The sequence below is a fragment of the Chrysemys picta genome, chromosome 4, assembly GCF_011386835.1.
Source record: "Chrysemys picta bellii isolate R12L10 chromosome 4, ASM1138683v2, whole genome shotgun sequence".
Classification (NCBI taxonomy): Eukaryota; Metazoa; Chordata; order Testudines; family Emydidae; genus Chrysemys; species Chrysemys picta.
The window spans coordinates 63,956,486-63,977,016 of NC_088794.1; the positions used below are offsets into that span (position 1 = coordinate 63,956,486).

At 42.2% G+C, this 20,531-nt stretch overlaps 1 protein-coding gene across 1 annotated transcript in view; it reads left to right on the forward strand.

The window, feature by feature from the left end:
* CCDC73 (coiled-coil domain containing 73) overlaps positions 1 to 20,531 on the forward strand; it is a 158,717-nt gene that overhangs the window by 49,842 nt on the left and 88,344 nt on the right. The window contains exon 3 of the mRNA XM_065592461.1: positions 10,718 to 10,789. Coding sequence (XP_065448533.1) covers positions 10,760 to 10,789 — 30 coding nt within the window. The 5' untranslated portion in view covers positions 10,718 to 10,759. The remainder of the gene's footprint in view (positions 1 to 10,717; positions 10,790 to 20,531) is intronic.

The following is a 20,531-nucleotide window of genomic DNA, read 5'->3' on the forward strand; positions in this document are numbered from 1 at the left end:
AGGCAAAAAACTATTCTGTACATAGTTTAGTCCTATTCAGTGTCTACTCGGCGCTTCTTGGCTTGTCTCTTGTATTCATTAAATGGAGCATCTCTTGTCACTGTCCAGCAATAGTTTGGAAGCATTGATGGGCTCCATTTGCCCTGATAGCGTTTCTCCATTGTTGCAATGTGCTGGTGAAATCACTCGCCGTGCTCGTCGCTCACTGCTCCGCAGTTCGGTGGAAAAAAATCTAGATGAGAGTGCAAAAAATGTATCTTTAGTGACATGTTGCAACCAAGGCTTTTGTATGCCTTGAGGAGGTTTTCCACCAACAACCTGTAGTTGTCTGCCTTGTTGTTTCCGAGAAAATTTATTGCCACTAACTGGAAGGCTTTCCATGCCGTCTTTTCCTTGCCACGCAGTGCATGGTCAAATGCATCATCTCGAAGAAGTTCACGAATCTGAGGACCAACAAAGATACCTTCCTTAATCTTAGCTTCACTTAACCTTGGAAATTTTCCACGGAGGTACTTGAAAGCTGCTTGTGTTTTGTCAATGGCCTTAACAAAATTCTTCAACAGACCCAGCTTGATGTGTAAGGGTGGTAACAAAATCTTCCTTGAATCAACAAGTGGTGGATGCTGAACACTTTTCCTCCCAGGCTCCAATGACTGTCGGAGTGGCCAATCTTTCTTGATGTAGTGGGAATCTCTTGCACGACTATCCCATTCGCGGAGAAAACAGCAGTACTTTGTGTATCCAGTCTGCAGATCAAGCAAGAGAGCAACAACCTTCAAATCGCCACACAGCTGCCACTGATGTTAGTCATAGTTTATGCACCTCAAAAGTTGTTTCATGTTGTCATAGGTTTCCTTCATATGGACTGCATGACCAACTGGAATTGATGGCAAAACATTGCCATTATGCAGTAAAACAGCTTTAGGACTCGTCTTCGATGAATCAACGAACAGTCTCCACTCATCTGGATCGTGAACGACGTTGAGGGCTGCCATCACACCATCGATGTTGTTGCAGGCTACAAGATCACCTTCCATGAAGAAGAATGGGACAAGATCCTTTTGACGGTCCCGGAACATGGAAACCCTAACATCACCTGCCAGGAGATTCCACTGCTGTAGTCTGGAGCCCAACAGCTCTGCCTTACTCTTGGGTAGTTCCAAATCCCTGACAAGGTCATTCAGTTCACCTTGTGTTATGAGGTGTGGTTCAGAGGAGGAGGATGGGAGAAAATGTGGGTCCTGTGACATTGATGGTTCAGGACCAGAAGTTTCATCCTCTTCCTCTTCCTCGTCTGACTCAAGTGAGAATGATTCTGGTGCATCAGGATCCGGCAGTCCTTCTCCATGGGGTACTGGGCGTATAGCTGATGGAATGTTTGGATAATGCACAGTCCACTTTTTCTTCTTTGACACACCTTTCCCAACTGGAGGCACCATGCAGAAGTAACAATTGCTGGTATGATCTGTTGGCTCTCTCCAAATCATTGGCACTGCAAAAGGCATAGATTTCCTTTTCCTGTTCAACCACTGGCGAAGATTTGTTGCACAAGTGTTGCAGCATATGTGTGGGGCCCACCTCTTGTCCTGATCTCCAATTTTGCAGACAAAATAAAGGTGATAGGCTTTCTTAACCATAGTGGTTATACTGCGCTTTTCTGATGCAAAAGTCACTTCACCACAAACATAGCAGAAGTTATCTGCACTCTTCACACAAGTACGAGGCATCTCTGCTCACTTTGGCTAAACAGAAATGTGTCCCTTTGCAAAATCAAACACTGACAAATAAGAGAGCACGACACTGTATGATTTCTAGAGCTGATATGGGACAATTTGTTCAGCAGAGTGATGTAAGCTTCGTTATGATTGCATCATCCATGAATTCTAGGAATAACATGATGCAATTCATATCATGTATGACGCAATACCAGCTTCAGATTGCATCATTCATTGTTGTGCCTAAAAAGCAAGTACTGTCCAAACCCAGTCATAGATTTATTCATAGATCCAGTCAAAGATGTATTTTAGTCATTTCTGGTTTAAATTGAGATCCCTTCCCTTTATAACTCACTTATCCTCCGCCATTCCCAAGTCAAGTGTCGTATATACTGACCCAATAGCATATCTTGAAAACTAGAGCCAATCAACAATTTTAAGCATCATTTTCGTTCTCGGTGACCCAGAATTAGTAAAGTTTGACTACATTTATTTCAGAAGCATTTTGGCTGTAGAGCAGTGTTACCAGGGAAATAAAAGAAGAGTAAAAATTAGACTTAGTAGCCAATAATGGCACAATAAAGATGGGGGTCGGTATTCAGTGGTTTATGTGGGTTGTTGAGACCACTGCTTTGTGGAAGTCATATCATGGGCCAGTCTTGCTGACTCTGTTAGGAAAATGGAATATAAGACACTGTAGAGCATCTGATGAGGTTTCCAGATCTCTTAACGAATTTTGAAATGAGGCATACAATAATGTTTTTTAGACACTAACCAATGTGTTAGAGAGCCCACAACTGGTGTGGAAAATAATGGGAGTTTTGACAGGGAATAGATTGGTTAAAGGCAGAGAGCAGCACAAGTAATTGGTGGAGAAAGGTCAGGTAGAGAGGCTTTAAGAGAACAAAGCTGGTCAAAAACTATGTTGGGATTAAGGCGAGAACAGTGAAAAAAGAACTTTCAAAGGGGAAAGTGGTTGGAAAGGTAACTCAGTCAGTGAGTTACTTATCCCAAGTATATATAGACATTTAGTTGACAGTGTGCTTCTAAACAGGAAATGCCTTTGAGAATAAAGCCCAATGTCTGATTATTATTGGGCTTTAAGAAATCATATCATCAAATTTCCTATAAGATCCTATCAGAAATATTGGAAATCATCAGTAAAATTAATGTAAAACTGTTATAACTCTTGTAGTCCTCTGAATAAATGTTAAAGACAGAGAAGATGAATTGAAAAAAATATACAGGAAATCTGTTGAACTAAATACCCAAGTAAAACTTTTATGTAAGGAATCCTGATCAGACTGGAAAACAATCAGAAAAGTGTGAGAAGTATTTGACTGAGCAGCATGAGAAATTGGATGTGCAATTTCGTAGGAGGTGGATTATAAGTTTGAAAAAGATAGTAAAAGTACCTAACAGCAGTTTTGGCTGCTTGGACATCAGCCAGCTGTCCTCTGTTCCTAAATCTGTTCAGGGTCAAGAATTGAGGGGGCCTGACCAATTCAGAGCCCATCTTGTAAAACTACAGCCTGAAGCAAACACTTTAAAATAGGCTTGACACTTTCTAAAGGTTATAACGAGTAAATAAACCATCAAATTACTCCTCTTTTATTGTTATGATAGTGTTTTTGTGAAAACACTTAAATCCTTGTAGTCCTAAGGCATCTAATAAAAAATAAACACTTTTAAGATTTTGTGTTCTTTGATAGCTTATTAAAGTTATATACAGTATTTTCTTCCTAAATATAACAAAGTTGTTTTTTTAAACAGCTTGAAGAACTTTTTAAAATGGGAGGGCAACTTTTAAAAACTTTAAATCCACAATGAGTAAAAGATAGAGATCCTATAAAGGAAGTCAAAGAGTTAATGTTGGCTAAGGTTTTTAATTGTTAGCAATTTCACATATGAACATCTTTATCAGATAATTGTTACTCTCCATGGCATTTAATATGGTGGTAGCTTTTTACCATCAGTCATTGTATACACTGGTATTTTTGATAGTTTCCAAATTCTTTTTTGTAATATCTAGGACAGAAATCCAGACAAAATTTGTGTAGGTTTGGGAGGAAATTAAAACACCCTATTGGTTCAGTGTTTTTTTGAGGCCATGAATTTATCAAAGACTGTTTTTTAAATCTAATTTTCAAACCTATATTGAATGGTCTTTGTTTAGTTCAATTTAAAATGCTTAAGATTAACATAATAGCTAAATATTAAGGTTTTTAATTAGCATTAGTAACAGTACATTTCTCTGAGTCCTAACTTAATATATAATGAAATGTAGCTCTGGTTGTTTGCTCATGCCGTCATTCACATTTAAAGCTCTTTAGTTACATGTACATTTTGAAATTAAACAAATTGAAATGGAGTGTGTGTTGGATTAAGAATAGTCTGAAAAATATATTTTTTTAATAAAATAATTATCTTGTAATTTAAACTAAAGAGCATTGACTACATTTAGACAATTATTAACAAGTGAGCTCTAGAATCCAGTTAACTGGAATGGAAGTTTCATGGGCAGAGAACTTGAGAGACTGGTTTATAGTACTTTACCCAAACCCTTTTAAAATGTTATATACTTTTTCCTATATTTTCTTTTTCATCATAGCTAATTATGAAAATACTGTATAGGTGCCTAACCCTACTCCCATTTAAATCAGTGCTAGTTTTACCACTGATTTCAGTGGGTCCAGGATCAGTGTGAATTAATAGCTGTTTTCCCCCTTTTTATCAGCCTCCTTCTCATGTCTTAATTATTTGTTAGTCTACTGTCTATGGTTTGTTTTGTAATGACACAAACTATGAATTTTGGCTTTACTGAATGCATCAAAAGAAGAAGACGTAAAGAAAAAAGCTTTTGTTTAGATACAACTGTGTTTGTAATAACTCAACTTGAGAAATTAAACTTTTTTTTTATAATTTTGATGGATAATATTGATGTTTATTTTGAAGCATTTTTTCCAATTTTTATCAATTTTAAATTTTCACAGTTGCAGGAAAGTATGGGGTAGAGGTCAGACAAAAAGTTAAAGCTTTGTAACCATTAAAACACAAATTGTCAATGTCACATTTCAAAATATACTAAGTAAATATCCTCAAATCAAATTAATAACTTATCATACAGCATTTTTCTTACTTTGCCTATCTGTGAATTTTGATTACTGTTGTTGGAAATATTTTTTCGTCGGTTTGTGTGTGTACAGTGAAATCAATGTTTACTCACATTTATCAACAAAAATCTAATCCTTTCCAAGCCTAGTAATATCAAGGAAACACAAAAAGTGTATAAGAATCAAATTGGATATATATATATATATATATATATATACACTTTAAAAATTAGCTGGAGTGTAGTGAAAGCTAGTCAAAAGCATTTTTAGGGCTCAATCTTGCAAATGTGAACCCTTTAGTGACTTTGCAAAATTTAATCACTTTAGTCCTACTGTAGTCAGAATCCATATGGGGGCAAGAAACTGCTACTTATGTGAGTACCGTTACTTACTTATGTGAGTGTTTGCAGGATTGAGCTCATAAATAGCAGATTTTTGTCCTCTACTGTTGTTCTCTGAATCTTACACTCATTTAAAAACAATCATTATGCTATGTTAAAGAAGCAGTTGCTACCATTGCATCCTTAAAATTTGAGGGATTATGATAAATAAATTCATAATAATCATGAGGACATTTTACTTGCAAAATCTTTACTTAGTATTTTCTGTAAGAGTTTTGCTAATGATGTATCCTAGTTTTTTCTTTTCATTAATGTGTAGTTTAGTAGTAGCACATATTAATGTCATTTGTAAATAAATTGTTTGAGACTTCTATAAAAAGTCATAAGGTATTCAAAATAATTGGCTTTTGTCACCAATGGGGGAGGATTCAGGATGCTTTTTGATTCTCAGTTTATAGATTAATATAAGAAAACTAATTTGTTGACGTTAGAAAGTATCACTCAGGGAGTACAGAGAAATCATTTTATTATCTTTTTAAATTTTGTGTTTGCCTCTGAGATCTGTTGGAAATCATGGCCATGTGCACAGAGGAACTGTGCTTCTGGAGTAGTTCCAGGGTTTTCTGTCCCATCCCATAGCTTCCTGATGTGGCTATTTCCCTTGAAACCCTCTTTAGAAGGGGGTTCCCAGAAAAGTTTATTAGGGTGTATCACCTTTACAGCAGATTTCCTACACTGTTGATGTTGTGACTGTGCACATAATGGATTCATTCCCCCTGGCCAACCCCACGTTCATATACTACAGAACACTTCTTTGGAGCCTGGGAACATGAGGAAGAGAGTCTTATGGCAATGTCTGATTCTCTCACTCTGCATAGGAAGGGGGCATCCATGTGTGACGCTGTATGGAATACCAATACCAGTAAAATTGCAATGAGTTGTGCCAGATATGCCATGTAAGGTATCTGCGAAAATGCTATAATTTGCCAAGTATAATCTTGTTTATATGTTTGTATCACCTTTGTATTGTAAGTTATAGATATGTATGGTATATCTGTGTTTCCAAACTTGTGCTGTGCATCTGGGTGACACCTCCAGACAGGTTGGCATCAGCACTGCCTACCCTGCTTGATGGTACATCAGCTGTACAATGAACCCATTGAAAGGGTCAGGGGCTACACCTTATGACTCAGGAAGGCATGCAGGGCCATGCCTATGGACAGAACTATAAGGGTTCCCTGCCATATGCTGGGCAGCTTGTGTTTGGAACAAAGGAAATACAAGCTGCATGGCAAAAGACTATAAAAGGCAGTCTTCTCCATTTTGTCTTTATTCCTGCTTCTTATCTCTGGAGTAACTTTTCTACAAATGAAGCTCTGAACAAAGGACTGAATGACCCATCCAAGCTGTGGATGTGTTCCAGAGGGACTTTCAAGCCACCAAACTCACCAGTACTGCTAAGAACCTGATATATGGACTTTGAAGGCTTTGTATGTATGTAACTGCTTTATCTCTTCTTCTTCTTTCTTTTTTCTTTATAATAAACCTTTAGTTTTAGGCACTAAAGGATTGACTGGCAGCATGGTATTTTGGGTAAGAGCCAAGCCTATACAGACCTGGTAACATGGCTGGCCCTTTGGGGTGAGAAGAACATTTTGTATATGTGAGCAGAGTTTTAAAATAACTTCTCACTATACTGGACATAGGTGCTGATTGGAAGCCAGAGAACTGGAATGCACTAAAGGGGGCTATGTGATTTCTTTTTTCTTTTTGCTTCTAGATAACCAATGTGGGGATCAGAAGAACAGTTTGTGACTGGCTGGGGAGTTTAACTTCAGTATTACTCACCAGCCTTGGGAGTATTTATCTCCTTTTTGCAGCTTGCCTGACCTTGGCATTTCCAGTGAGGGCTACCTCGGGTCACATTGCATAGTTGGCAGGATCCACAGAACCAGATCATTTGGGTTTGGATCAGAACCCCACGCTATTCCAAACTTTGAAATGTTGATACTGTGTGTGTTAAAGGTTAAAGTTAGTCACAATGAGTGATCCACAATCAAAACTGCAAGCCCTGAGAGAGAGCCAGCGCCTACAATATAAGAGAGAAATGGTAGAACTTCGAATGCAAGAGAAGCAATTCTTGGCCTGGCTGGAGAAAGAAGCTGAAGAGAGAAGAAAAGCTGCCCAGGAACGCAAAAGGCTAGAACTGGAATGCAATAAGGGTGGCTGTGCGATTTTCTTTTTTTTGCTTCTTGATAACCAGTGTGGGGATCAGAAGCACAATTTGTGACTGGTTGGGGAGTTTAAACTTCAGTGTTATCCACCAGTCTTGGGAATATCTCTCTCCTTTTTGCAGCCTGCCCTGACCTTGGCATTTCCAGTGCGGGCTACCCCAAGCTCCCCCGGTCGAACCATGCATGGGAGGTTTTCTCTAACACAGCGGTTCCCAACCTTTCCAGACTATTGTACCCCTTTCAGGAGTCTGATTTGTCTTGCGTACTGCAAGTTTCACCTCACTTAAAAACTACTAGATTACAATATCAGGCATAAAAATACAAAAGTGTCACAGTACACTATTACTGAAAAATTGCTTACATTTTCATTCTGTCTGTATGAAATTTTAGTCATACAGACTTTGCTAGTGCTTTTATGTAGCCTGTTGTAAAACTAGGCAAATAGCTAATGAATTGATATACCCCTGGAAGACCTCTGTGTACCTCCAGGAGTACCACTGCTCTAGCATATGAATCTTCACAGGATATTTCAGGCGTATGAATCTATAAAACAACAACAAATACTACTGCTGCTAAATTCATATAGGATTTTCTATCAAAAGATCTCAAAGATGTGTATATATGTATAAGAAATAATAGTAGAATAATATCAGAGGGGTAGCCGTGTTAGTCTGAATCTGTAAAAAGCAACAGAGGGTCCTGTGGCACCTTTGAGACTAACAGAAGTATTGGGAGCATAAGCTTTCGTGGGTGAGAACCTCACTTCTTCAGATGCAAGACTTGCATCTGAAGAAGTGAGGTTCTTACCCACGAAAGCTTATGCTCCCAATACTTCTGTTAGTCTCAAAGGTGCCACAGGACCCTCTGTTGCTTTTTAGTAGAATAATAGTTCAACTTTTTTTTTCCCTTTGGGTAGCAACAGCCATTATTCAAATATCATTGTTTACAAAACAGCAGGGATTCAATATACACTACCCTAGATATGTTAATATACTATCATAAATGTATTGTTTAATTCAAAGGCAAATTTGCATGGAAAATATTACTAGGGTACTGCAAGTCAGCAGAAACCCTCACCTAGATTTAGGAGAGTAATATATTTTTAGACCTGCTTTAATTTAGGATTTCACCAAAGGCCTTCACAGATGTTTCTCTTGGAAGTTATCATAGTCTGCTGTCCCTGGAGGATATGCCCATTATTGTCCCAACTGTCAGGGCTGATTTAGATTGTGGGCATCACAGGATTACCTTTATTTTGTTAGAATGCAGATCTCAAATTTTTCTGGTCTTCAGTGATAGGGTGTATTGTCACCTCTCCCAAGCTGCCTTCTTATTCTCTAGAATAACAGCTTTCATTTAATAAAAAAGTAAATCTCTAGCCTTTATAATTGTGAAGAAAACCTTGAAAACAATCCCAAGAGCAAACTAATGCATTCATGTCTGACTAAATTTGCGGAGATCCTGAAATAGTTCTGAAGTGTGAACTGCCCCATTCATCTCATTGGGTGTAAATTTTGGATGCCCAATTATAATAGTTTAACTCTGACATTGTTAACTATGTAACTTCCTGGAAAGAAAAGAAGATCTATACAATTTAGTCTAAATGACCGTTCATTTTGGTACCACTTATTGGTGGTCTTGGGAGAATATTATGACTTATGTTTTTGTCCCCAATCAGGAAGGAGCCAAGCCCAAGGAACCTAGCATGCCATCTGAAACCAACCAAGAAGCAGCCAAGCTCAAGAAGCCCAGAGAGTGCATGTAATTATATATTGAACATCTGCACGATCTACTAAGAGCAGTGGCTTATTTTGTGTGCAGAACTTGGAAAAACACCTCTATCTTTTTTCAATTTGACTATCGTTAGAATGTATCCCACACAGAGGCTCAAATATATATTACAAGTTTAGCTATTCCTTTAAGAGAGAGATCTTATCTTATGGTATTCACCTCGTTTAGACAATGATCAATGGCAGAAAGAAGGCTTAACATTAACCTTTTGGAACTACATGTCAACATAGCTCCGTAAGCATCTCTAAAAGTCTTCATGTCTTGGTCACATGCAATACCAGGACAGTAATGAGTACTGTGTCACAACATACAGGGTCACCAGTAAATGGTCAGTTCTTGCTGGAAATTATGACCCTCTGCCAGTAGACAAAATTGTGTTTTTTCTTCTCTCGGAGCTTTATATTTGCCGGGGAAGTGCAATATATGTGCATATTGACATAACAAAAGGGAGCTGATTTCACTTAGGAAAACTACACTTTAATATTAAATATTTCAGGAGATCTCCTATAACTTGGTGGCAACCATAATAAATGGTCAGCAAAGGTATATCTTGCTACCACAGTAGTTGTTTGATCCCCAGGCAGATGCTTTTGTAATAATTGGGGAATTGACATATATCTTCCCACCTCTGCTTATCTATTGTGAATTTTTTTCCAGACTATGAAGCAGGAAAAGGCAAAGGTCATGTGTTAATTCCATTTTGGGCCAGATGTCTGTGGCTATCAGGCCTTGTTTTAGGATAATCTTCCTGACCACATATCTAAATTTACTTTGAACAGCTATTGCCATCTCTTTTTATCTTTTTTGTTCTCATTTGATTGGCACAAAAGCTTCTTGGTACCAGATGTTGATAAATATTCCACCCTTCTTTTGAAGTGACGGGTTTTGCTCAGCATCCTAACAAAGATTCTGTTTTATCTCTTCCTGTAGCTAGGATACTTTCAGAAAGTATTGTTCAAGTATTAACCATGGTTATCTGTACCTAACCATTACTAAATTGATTCTTCACACATTCATTACATGATGTTGCTTTGTTCTCATCTCAGTATTGTGGCTTGGTCTCATTAGACTATTTAGTCATAAAGGTTTTTCAAGCATGAGTTCAAGACAAGCCTATCTTGCTCTATTTCACTCTGACTCTCGATTTGTTGTAGGATGATGAAGAGTATAGGTATGACAAGGGAAATATTACTTACTGATAATTAAATTAATTGTTTTCCTAATTCTCAATATTATATCTCTTCCTGTCAACCCTTACTTATTTCATTCATGCTATGATTTTTCTGATTGACGAGGACGAACATGTTTACTGTTTGTACAATGTGTATGTATATAGTCTTGGTTTAATGGTATTTTGACCTCCTTGCTTTTTGGTGGATAGAAACATATTCTATATATTGAACTGCAGCTGAAAAATAGAAGAGCAAGACTACACTAATTGTGTTGGTATGAAACTTGTCTTTACTTATAGTTCTTATGTGTTTAAAATTATGGATAATTACCTTTTTATTTTTTAAAACTAGGATGCTGAAATTAATTATGAAGATCAAATTAATAAAATTATTATGGAGAAACAGGAACTTGAGTGGCAGAAGGTTAGTAATTTTTCTATAAGCCTGATAGTTTTAGTATTTAGCTGTTAGAATTTCATTTAATGGGATGTTAATGGTGTTTGGAATTAGATACAATTGAATGTTAATTTTTTTTTTAGATTATAGTCATACCAGTATTAAAGCATGAGGGAAACTGGATCTGACAATGATCTTCCATACTGTTCATACTATTTTTGGCAATCCGGTAGCTGTGATCAGGATTCTAAAAATGTGAAATGTTGTTAAAAATATCACAAAATTTGGTGTGGTTGGAAGTTGTTGCTAAGAGAAATGTAGAACTTGAATAATGATATTGTATCTCACAGATGAGGTGTCTTGACAGAACTATGTAGGGGAGGTAATACAACAGCTGTCTGCATTATGCCTGGCTTTAGCAAGTGCTAATACTACCACGGTTTCAGGAACAACAAATTCACTCAATATTTTTTGGGGGGGAAATCCAAAGAAACGTATTTTCAGCAATAAGTTACATGTTTATACCTGTCCAGAAGTGATTTGGTAGCATTTACACTTCCAAGATGAAGCCTCAATTAAAATAGGTTTAACATTCTTTTTAGGGTTAGGACTCATGAGGTTATACTTTAATAGAAAATCCATTCCCTTTTTAACATAGTTTAACTTATGACAACTGTCACTAGGTCACACGATAAAAGGTTTCTCTCAACATACTTTATGTTCACACAAAAACAACAACCTCCCACCCAGATATTCAGCATTATCCTTGATCTTGAAATATTTAACATTTTAGTGAAGGAAGATCATTTATTTCTTGGGGTTTATCCTGACCATCTAAATTTAATAATCCTAGCTATGTGCTTTGATTCTGAAAGATTAGATATATAAAAATAAAATATGGACATAGAAACAGGAAGCATCTCAGATTTGAAAAGGCAACAGTGCCTTCAGTTTGTATTCCTACCTTGCTTTCCTCAACCTGTGGTTATAGTCCTTCTCAAACCTCAAAGTTCAGTTTCCATTCCCAGTTGAGGCCCCACAAGCAAATTCATGTACACTAATAGGAAAACATACAGGACTTGTAATCAGTTGGCCAAACTAAATGTTTTTTTTGGGTCAAATTTAATGTGAGCACACAACATATCTGAGTGTAAACAAAGTTATACAAAATTCAATTCTGTGTAACTATCTGTTGGAATGGATACATTTTGAACAAAATGAGATCAAGGATTTGGGTCTACCACACAGAATTGGGGCTGAGAACTCTATCACTAATCAGTCATCCATGTAGTAGATTAGTCCTTTTACTACTTAGAGATATTTCTCCTTTTTTACATTAAGGAGGTATTGACAGGTTACTTACAGTCTCTAATCTAATCCATGAGCTCCTTAATGAGGCCTCTTCTGTCTCATATCTTCAGATATGTCTAATTTATCGCCATATTTGGGGTTGGGAAGGAATTTCCCACGGGGTCAGATTGGTAGAGACATTGCGGGAGGGGGGAGAGGGTTCACCTTCTTCTGTAGCATGGGGCATGAGTCACTTGCAGGTTTAAACTAGGGTAAATGGTGAATTCTCTGTAACTTGAAGTCTTTAAACCATTATTTGAGGACTTCTGTAACTCAGCCAGAGATTAGGGGGTCTATTTCAGGAGTGGGTGGGTGAGTTTCTGGGGCCTGCAGCGTGCAGGAGGTCAGACTAGATGATCATGATGGTACCTTCTGACCTTAAAGTCTATGAGTTTGAGAGCCTCTCACAGAATTAAGACAAAATGGCTGATCTGTGTGCAGTTTTCTACCCTTTCCATCATCTTGTCTTAAGGACCATGTATAAAATCCAAAGAACCCATTTTGGAATAATTTTAAAAGTGAATCTTTTTCAAGGGTTACAAGTATATCACATTGTTGTCCCTAGCCTCTGTTTGCCAGAAGCTGGGAATGGGCGACAGGATGGACCACTTGATGATTACCTGTTCTGTTCATTTCCTCTGGGGCACCCGGCATTGGCCACTGTCAGAAGACAGGGAACTGGGCTAGAAGGACCTTTGGTCTGACCCACTATGGCCATTCTTATGTTCTGTGAGCTTGTTTTCACCTCACAAAGAAAATCAACTGTTTATACTCTAAGTTACCACATTTCTTTACCTCCACAGTCGAATGATCAAGTTCATAGTTGGATATAGGAATGGAAGAAAGATAAATGTGTTGTTAGCAACTTATGTACAATTTTATTTTATATTTATGACACAATTGTTCTTATGGTATCTAACTGTAAGCAGAGTCAGGATGAGCTCTACCCTGACATCTGGTGGTGAATTATGGTGAGTGTGGAAAAGAACTCCAGGGGCTGATCTTGTTTGCATAGGCACACCCACTCGCCTGGCATGAAACAACAGCAACTGAAAGTGGTTACTTTGGCTGGTGTGGGATCCCCAGTTTCTCTATTATTGGGGCAGGAAGAATAAAGTTTTGTTACCCTGATTCTGTGAATCAAGGCCAGTGGAACTGCTGTATGACAGAAGGACTGAGTGAGTCCTTCACCATTACCTAAGTAGCACTTGCTTGACAAGGGGCATGGGTTACAAAACCCAGTGAATTGAGAGAGGATGTGGACAGGTATTTATATCTGATGGTATGGGCCCTCTTTGAGGGTTTGAAACACCAATTGCACTACCTCCTCTCTCCACTGTTGAATGTCAGAGCTAACTTTGATTCCATTAGGAGTCTAGTTACAGGCTGCTGAGCTGAATTCACTTTGGGCCAATGGTGCACTAGCACTGGGGCTCCCCTACTATGAGCTGAAATTGCTAAGAGCTGAAATCACAAAAGAGCTAAAGTTATTAAGAGCTGAGATCACTGAGACTGTGTTAACTAGTGGGGGAGCCTGAAGCTATATTGCTAAGCGGCTGGCAGAGCAGCTAGCAGAGTGGAGCCTCACCGGGATGGTTGGAGCTGAGCGACTCACAGGTCGGTGAGCAGGGCGGAGCGGCTGGAGAAGCAGCGAGCAGAGCAGAGCAGAGCGGAGCCTTGTGGGAGTGGCCCAAGGAACGGCTGAAGTGGAGCAGAGCTGAGCGGCTCACAGGTCGGTGAGCAGAGCGGAGCAGCTGCCAGAGCAGTTCGTGGACGGCGGGAGCGGCTCACGGGACAGCTGGTGGAGTGGAGCGGCTCATGGAGAAGGCTGCGGTGGAACCCCACGGAGAGGCAGCCGGTCGGCCTCGGATCACGTAAGGTGCCCCTTAACACCCTGTGTGCCTTTCGCCCCCCCCCCCCCCCCCGCTTGAACTCTGGGGCTGCACTGACCAGGGACAGAGACTTTGGGGGGTTGTTGGACTTTTTGGACTTTGGTGATCCTTGGGTTGCTGGTTTCAAGAACCAAAGGGAAAGGACACAGCCCAATTTGCTGGGGTGGGTTTTTTGCTCAAGAAGCCTGTTTGTGGTGTTTTTCCAATGTAATGCTGATGTCATTTACCTCATGTTATTGAACATTTTCTGTTACACTCAGACTCCGTGCTTGCGAGAGGGGAAGTATTGCCTCTTAGAGGCGCCCAGGGGGTGGTATGTAATTGTCTCAGATCACTGGGTGGGGGCTCGAGCCGGTTTTGCATTGCGTTATTGAAACGGAACCCCTAGATACAGAACCCGGCCCTTGTTGCTGCCAACTTAGATGGGCAGAAGGGTTACATTTTGGGGGGCTCATCCGGGATCCCCTGGGTCAGTACCCCTCGCAAGCACCTGTTGAGTGTTCCACTGCATTGGGAAACAATTGTGGTTATATTTTGAGGAAATTACTGTTTGTATAATGGCTAATATGTCAGGTTTGTTGGGCCCCGGCCCTGCAGGCTCTAGCTCAGGGGCCACAGCCTCAGCCAATGATTAGGCAAAAGCACTGGGGCAAATATTGGAAAAGGTTGTGTTGTCCCATGCTAGGTCAAACTCTTGTTGTGAGTTAAGGTTATTTGCTGGGGCAGAGGAGTTCGAACCCTGGTTGGAGCATACCACTGAAATGCTGCAGGAGTGGGCCGTACCTGATGCAGAAAAGCGAAGATGTCTAATAGAGAGCCTTAGTGGCCCAGCATTAGATGTGATTCACACCCTGAAGCTCATTGACCCTGAGGTCAGTGTGAAGGACTGCCTGGAGGCCCTTGATCATACCTTTGGGAGTGTAGAGGGCCCTGAAGACAGTTACTGTAAGTTCCTTGATTCCCGACAGCAAATTGGCGAGAAGACTTCAGCCTATATACAGAGGCTGGAGAGACTGCTTCAGAGAGCTGTCATGAGGGGTGCAGTGACTGCTGAACAGATGGATCGGACCAGACTGGCTCAAATTGTAAGAGGAGCTCAATATCAGAACTCGATTCTACTCCATCTCCGGCTAAGAGAACGACGGGAACATCCCCCAAGTTATTCCCAGCTGATAAAGGAGGTCAGAGAAGAGGAAGAAAGGCAGGCTGCCAGCGAGTTTTGGGAAGCCCAAACATTGGAGCCAGCCGGCACAACACCACTGCAAACGGCCAGTGTACTGATGGTGAGCACCACAGAGGAACTTGCCCAACAAGTGCAGGTCCTGACAGAACAGATAGCTGACCTGCAAAGCACCATTGACCGAGCTAAGACTTCCGGGAATAAGGAGCCTCTGACCGTGGCGATGGAGAAGTCAGCATTGAGAGCCACCATCCCATCTGGGCGAAGGGGAAAAGGACAATTCTTCTGCTACCGATGTGGTCAGGATGGACACAGTGCTGCCAAGTGCCATAATGAAGAAAACCCCTCCTTAGTGTATGGAAAGCTGAGGATCAGTTGGGAGAGATCCGGTAGCTGCCAGAGAGTCCGGGGACGGGGACCACCCAGGCCTGCAGGATTTGAAGATTCCCCCAGAAAAGACCGTCCAGCTGGGATCCCCGCAGGACTGATAGGGCCTCGAGCAGAGGTCATGGTGAAGATTGAAGGGGTGGAGTGTAAAGCCGTGCTTGACACTGGATCTCAAGTGACTATTATATTTCAGTCATTCTACCAACAAATGCTTAGGCACCTGCCTATACAGCCACTGATTGGCGTTGGTCTGTGTGGCCTCAGCATGGATGAATACCCCTACCAAGGGTATGTCATAGTGCACCTGGAATTCCCAGAGGAGGTTGCTGGGGTAAGAGAAGAGGTGGACACAGCTGCATTAATATGCCCTGACCCTAAAGGGACCTCTGATGTGTCTGTGCTGATAGGGACCAACTCCAGTCTCTTCAAGGTGCTCGCGGATTACTGCAGACGACAGGCTGGGGACCAGTACCTGAATACCCTGATGATCCATACGCTCTGTGCTGAAGCCTATAGGAAGATTGAGGGTGCTAAAAAGGAGACATCTGAGCTACCGATTGGGCGCTGAAGTACATTGGCACAACCCCCTTAGTAGTGCCTGCAAGGACGGAGCAAGAAGTGCTTGTCATGAGTACTCGGCTGAAAGGCAGTAAAGGGGCATTAGCAATGGTAGAGCAGCCAGTTGAAGGAGAGCTCCGGAAGGAGTGCTGGTCCCCAGTGGAGTCATAACCCTACCTGCTGAAGCCCAGGAAAAGGTGACTATACTGATTGCTAATGAAACAAGTCGAGATGTTGTTGTGAAGCAAGGACAAAAGGTAGCGGATCTCTTTGAGCCTGAATCAATTGTAAAACCCCAGTGTGAGACTCAAATTCCGCCAATAGACCCTGCAAAGTTTGACTTTGGAGATTCACCGTTGTCCGAGGAGTGAAAAGATCGCCTGAGGAGGAAACTTTGTGAAAGATCCAAGGTGTTCTCATTGCATGAGTGGGATGTGGGATGTGCAAAAGGAGTAGAGCACAACATCAGACTACATGACTCTCGACCTTTCAGGGAGAGATCTAGGAGGATTGCCCTCTCCGAGATGGAAGATTTGCGACAACATCTTCAGGAGCTGGCTGCGAATGGCATCATTACAGAGTCCCGCAGCCCATACGCCTCACCCATTGTGGTGGTCCGTAAAAAGAATGGGAAAATCCGGATGTGTATTGACTACCGCACCCTAAACCGCCGTACTGTGGTTGACCAGTACACAATGCCCCGAGTCCAAGATGCCTTAGACTGTTTGCTGGGAAGCCAGTGGTTCTCTGTGTTGGATCTTCGGAGTGGATACTACCAGATCCCTCTGGGTGAAGAAGATAAGGAGAAGACAGCCTTCATCTGCCCATTAGGGTTTTATCAGTTTGAACGCATGCCCCAAGGGATTTCTGGAGCACCTGCCACATTTCAACGTCTTATGGAGAAAGTTGTGGGAGACATGAATTTACTGCAAGTGTTAGTTTATTTGGATGACCTGATAGTGTTTGGAAGAACCTTGGAGGAGCATGAAGAAAGACTTCTTAAAGTGCTTGATAGGTTAGAGGATTATGGTTTGAAGCTTTCAATTGACAAATGCCAGTTCTGCAGGACCTCAGTGAAGTATGTGGGTCACATCGTGTCCCAAGAGTGTGTGAGTACTGATCCCGATAAAATAGAAGCCTCACTACATGGCCATGTCCAAGTAACTACAGAGAACTCAAGACCTTTCTTGGGTTTAGTGGCTACTACCGCAGATTTGTGAAAAACTATGCTACGATTGTAAAACCTCTGAATGATCTTACCAGGGGATACCAGTCCAGCAGGAACAAATCTAAGACCAAGAATAAGGGGAGGTCCCCAAAGCCTCCTGTGCAGAGACACTATGGCCCCTTCGAACCATTTGGGCCACGGTGGGATGAGAGATGTAAAAGGGCTTTTCGAGAAATCATTACTTGCCTAACTCATGCTCCAGTCCTAGTCTTTGCTGACCCAAGCAAGCCATTTATCCTGCATACTGATGCCAGTTTGGGGGGTCTGGGAGCAGTACTGTACCAGGAAGTGGAAGGAAGACGTAAACCTGTAGCCTTTGCCAGCCGAGGACTGTCTTATAGTGAAACTCGCTATCCCACCCACAAGCTGGAGTTCTTGGCCTTGAAATGGGCCATCACTGAGAAATTTCGAGACTACTTATATGGTGCTCAGTTCCAGGTGTAGACAGACAACAACCCACTGACCTATGTGTTAACAAGTGCTAAGCTGGATGCTACAGGGCAAAGATGGGTGGCCGCTTTGGCTAGCTATGACTTCAGCATTCAATACCGATCAGGGAGAAGCAATGTAGATGCAGATGCATTGTCCAGGCGTCCACAGGCACCAGGAGTTGCTGTGATACCCACAGATGGAGTGAGGGCTATTTGCAGTGTGAGTCGCCGGGAGCCAGAGTCCCATGAGAGTCTTCATGGATGTGCTGCAGAAGCTTTGGGCCTGCCCCCTGAATGCGTGCCTTCTGCTTCAGTGAACTATATTGCGTTGGACCAATCTCCTTTGCCCATGCTCAATGCGGCTGACTGGCAGGAAGCCCAGCTGCAAGATATTGACATTCGTGATACACTACTTGCCAAAAGGGAGGGGCGAAGCCCAGCTGTGGTTGTCCCACCTAACCCGGAGGGTAAACTACTATTGAGAGAATGGACCAAACTAAAATTGATTCAGGGAGTGCTACACCGAGTGACCACAGACCCTTTACAAAAGCAACGAGCACAGCTAGTGCTGCCAAAAGAGTACAGAGCCCTGGCCATGAGGGCCCTGCATGATGACTTTGGACATTTAGGGATGGAGAGGACCCTGGAACTTATTCGTAGTAGGTTCTATTGGCCTCGGATGGCTGAAGATGTTCGCAGGAAATGTGAGACCTGCGCTCGATGTGTTAAAAGGAAAACTCTGCCCACAAGGGCTGCATATCTGAAGAACATCACCAGCAACAAACCTCTGGAGCTGGTATGCATTGATTTCTTGTCTTTAGAAGTAGACAAGAGGAATATTGGGAACATTCTAGTAGTGACTGACCATTATACGCGATATGCGCAGGCATATCCCACACGTGATCAGAGGGCCACCACTGTTGCTTGAGTACTGTGGAAGAAATATTTCTCAGTTTATGGATTTCCAGCCCCGATACACTCGGATCAGGGGCGGGACTTTGAGAGTCATCTCCTGAAGGAGGTGCTGAGGATAGCGGGAATTAAAAAGTCTAGGACAACGCCTTATCACCTGCAAGGTGATCCTCAGCCAGAGAGGTTCAACCAAACCCTATTAGATATGTTGGGGACGTTGCGGCCAGAGCAGAAGGCAACCTGGAGCCAACATGTCGCATTTCTGGTGCATGCCTACAATGCAACAAAGAATGATGCTACAGGAGTCACCCCATATCTCTTAATGTTTGGGCGAGAATTACCCATAGACCTGTGCTTTGGTGTATCAGAGGATGGAGATAGCTATGAAACTCATCAGCAATATGTATCCCGACTAAGGGAAAAGCTGCGGGATGCTTATCACTTAGCTACATCTGCGGCTCGGAAGAACGCAGACCGCAACAAACATCGATATGATGCTAGGGTACGTTTGCAAGAAGTCCAGCCAGGGGACAGAGTCCTGCTGCGAAATTTGGGTATTACTGGCAAACACAAGATAGCTGACAGATGGAAGGCAATACCTTACTTGGTGATGGAAAAGCTAGGAGACCTGCTGGTCTACAAGATCAAACCTGAAGATGGTCCAGGGCAGACAAAGACGGTGCATAGAAACCTTTTGCTCCCTGTGGGGGAATTGGTAGACACCCCGTATGAGATGGGCCACAACAGGGCAACCGGGCGGAACGAAGGTGCTGGACCAAAGCTGCCCTCCAACATGGACAGCCAGCCCCCTGCGGCTAACCTACCCCTATACAGCACATGCGAGAGTGAGTCTGAGGAGGAAGACACAACCATGGTGTATCCTGGGATGGAGACAAGATTTCAGTCTCGATCAGCATCAAAAGAGAGCTCCTCCTCTTCCGCCCTAAACCCCATGGCAGAAATATTTAGGCCCATTCCTGACACCCCTGGGCCACTGGTGGGACCCCCATGTGATGACACACACAGGTTATTGGACAGTGGAGACATACAGGTGGAGGATGTCCTGGGCACCTTGGACCCTCCATTGTTAGAACTAGAACTGCAGGGGCCTATGCCAGTAGCCGAGGGGCCCTCAAAGGAAACCTCCCCATCTGTCGTTCAAGAGGCTGTCCCCTCTACCACGGTAACAGAGAGTCTCAATAGACGAGACAGGGTAATAAGACCAGTAAAACGGTTGACTTATGATGCACCTGGGGTGACTAGTGAGGAACCAATATGTTTAGCACACAGGCTTGTGGAAGCTAAAGTGGGCTATCTGAGGCCCTTTGGAGGGAACCAGTGAGTTGGTATAATAGGGAGTGTGATTTGTCGGGACGACAAATTCTCGGCTGGGGGGAGGATGTAAGCAGAGTCAGGATGAGCTCTACCCTGACATCTGGTGGTGAATTATGGCGAGTGTGGAAAAGAACTCCAGGGGCTGATCTTGTTTGCATAGGCACACCCACTCGCCTGGCATGAAACAACAGCAACTGAAAGTGGTTACTTTGGCTGGTGTGGGATCCCCAGTTTCTCTATTATTGGGGCAGGAAGAATAAAGTTTTGTTACCCTGATTCTGTGAATCAAGGCCAGTGGAACTGTTGTATGACAGAAGGACTGAGTGAGTCCTTCACCATTACCTAAGTAGCACTTGCTTGACAAGGGGCATGGGTTACAAAACCCAGTGAATTGAGAGAGGATGTGGACAGGTATTTATATCTGATGGTATGGGCCCTCTTTGAGGGTTTGAAACACCAATTGCACTACCTCCTCTCTCCACTGTTGAATGTCAGA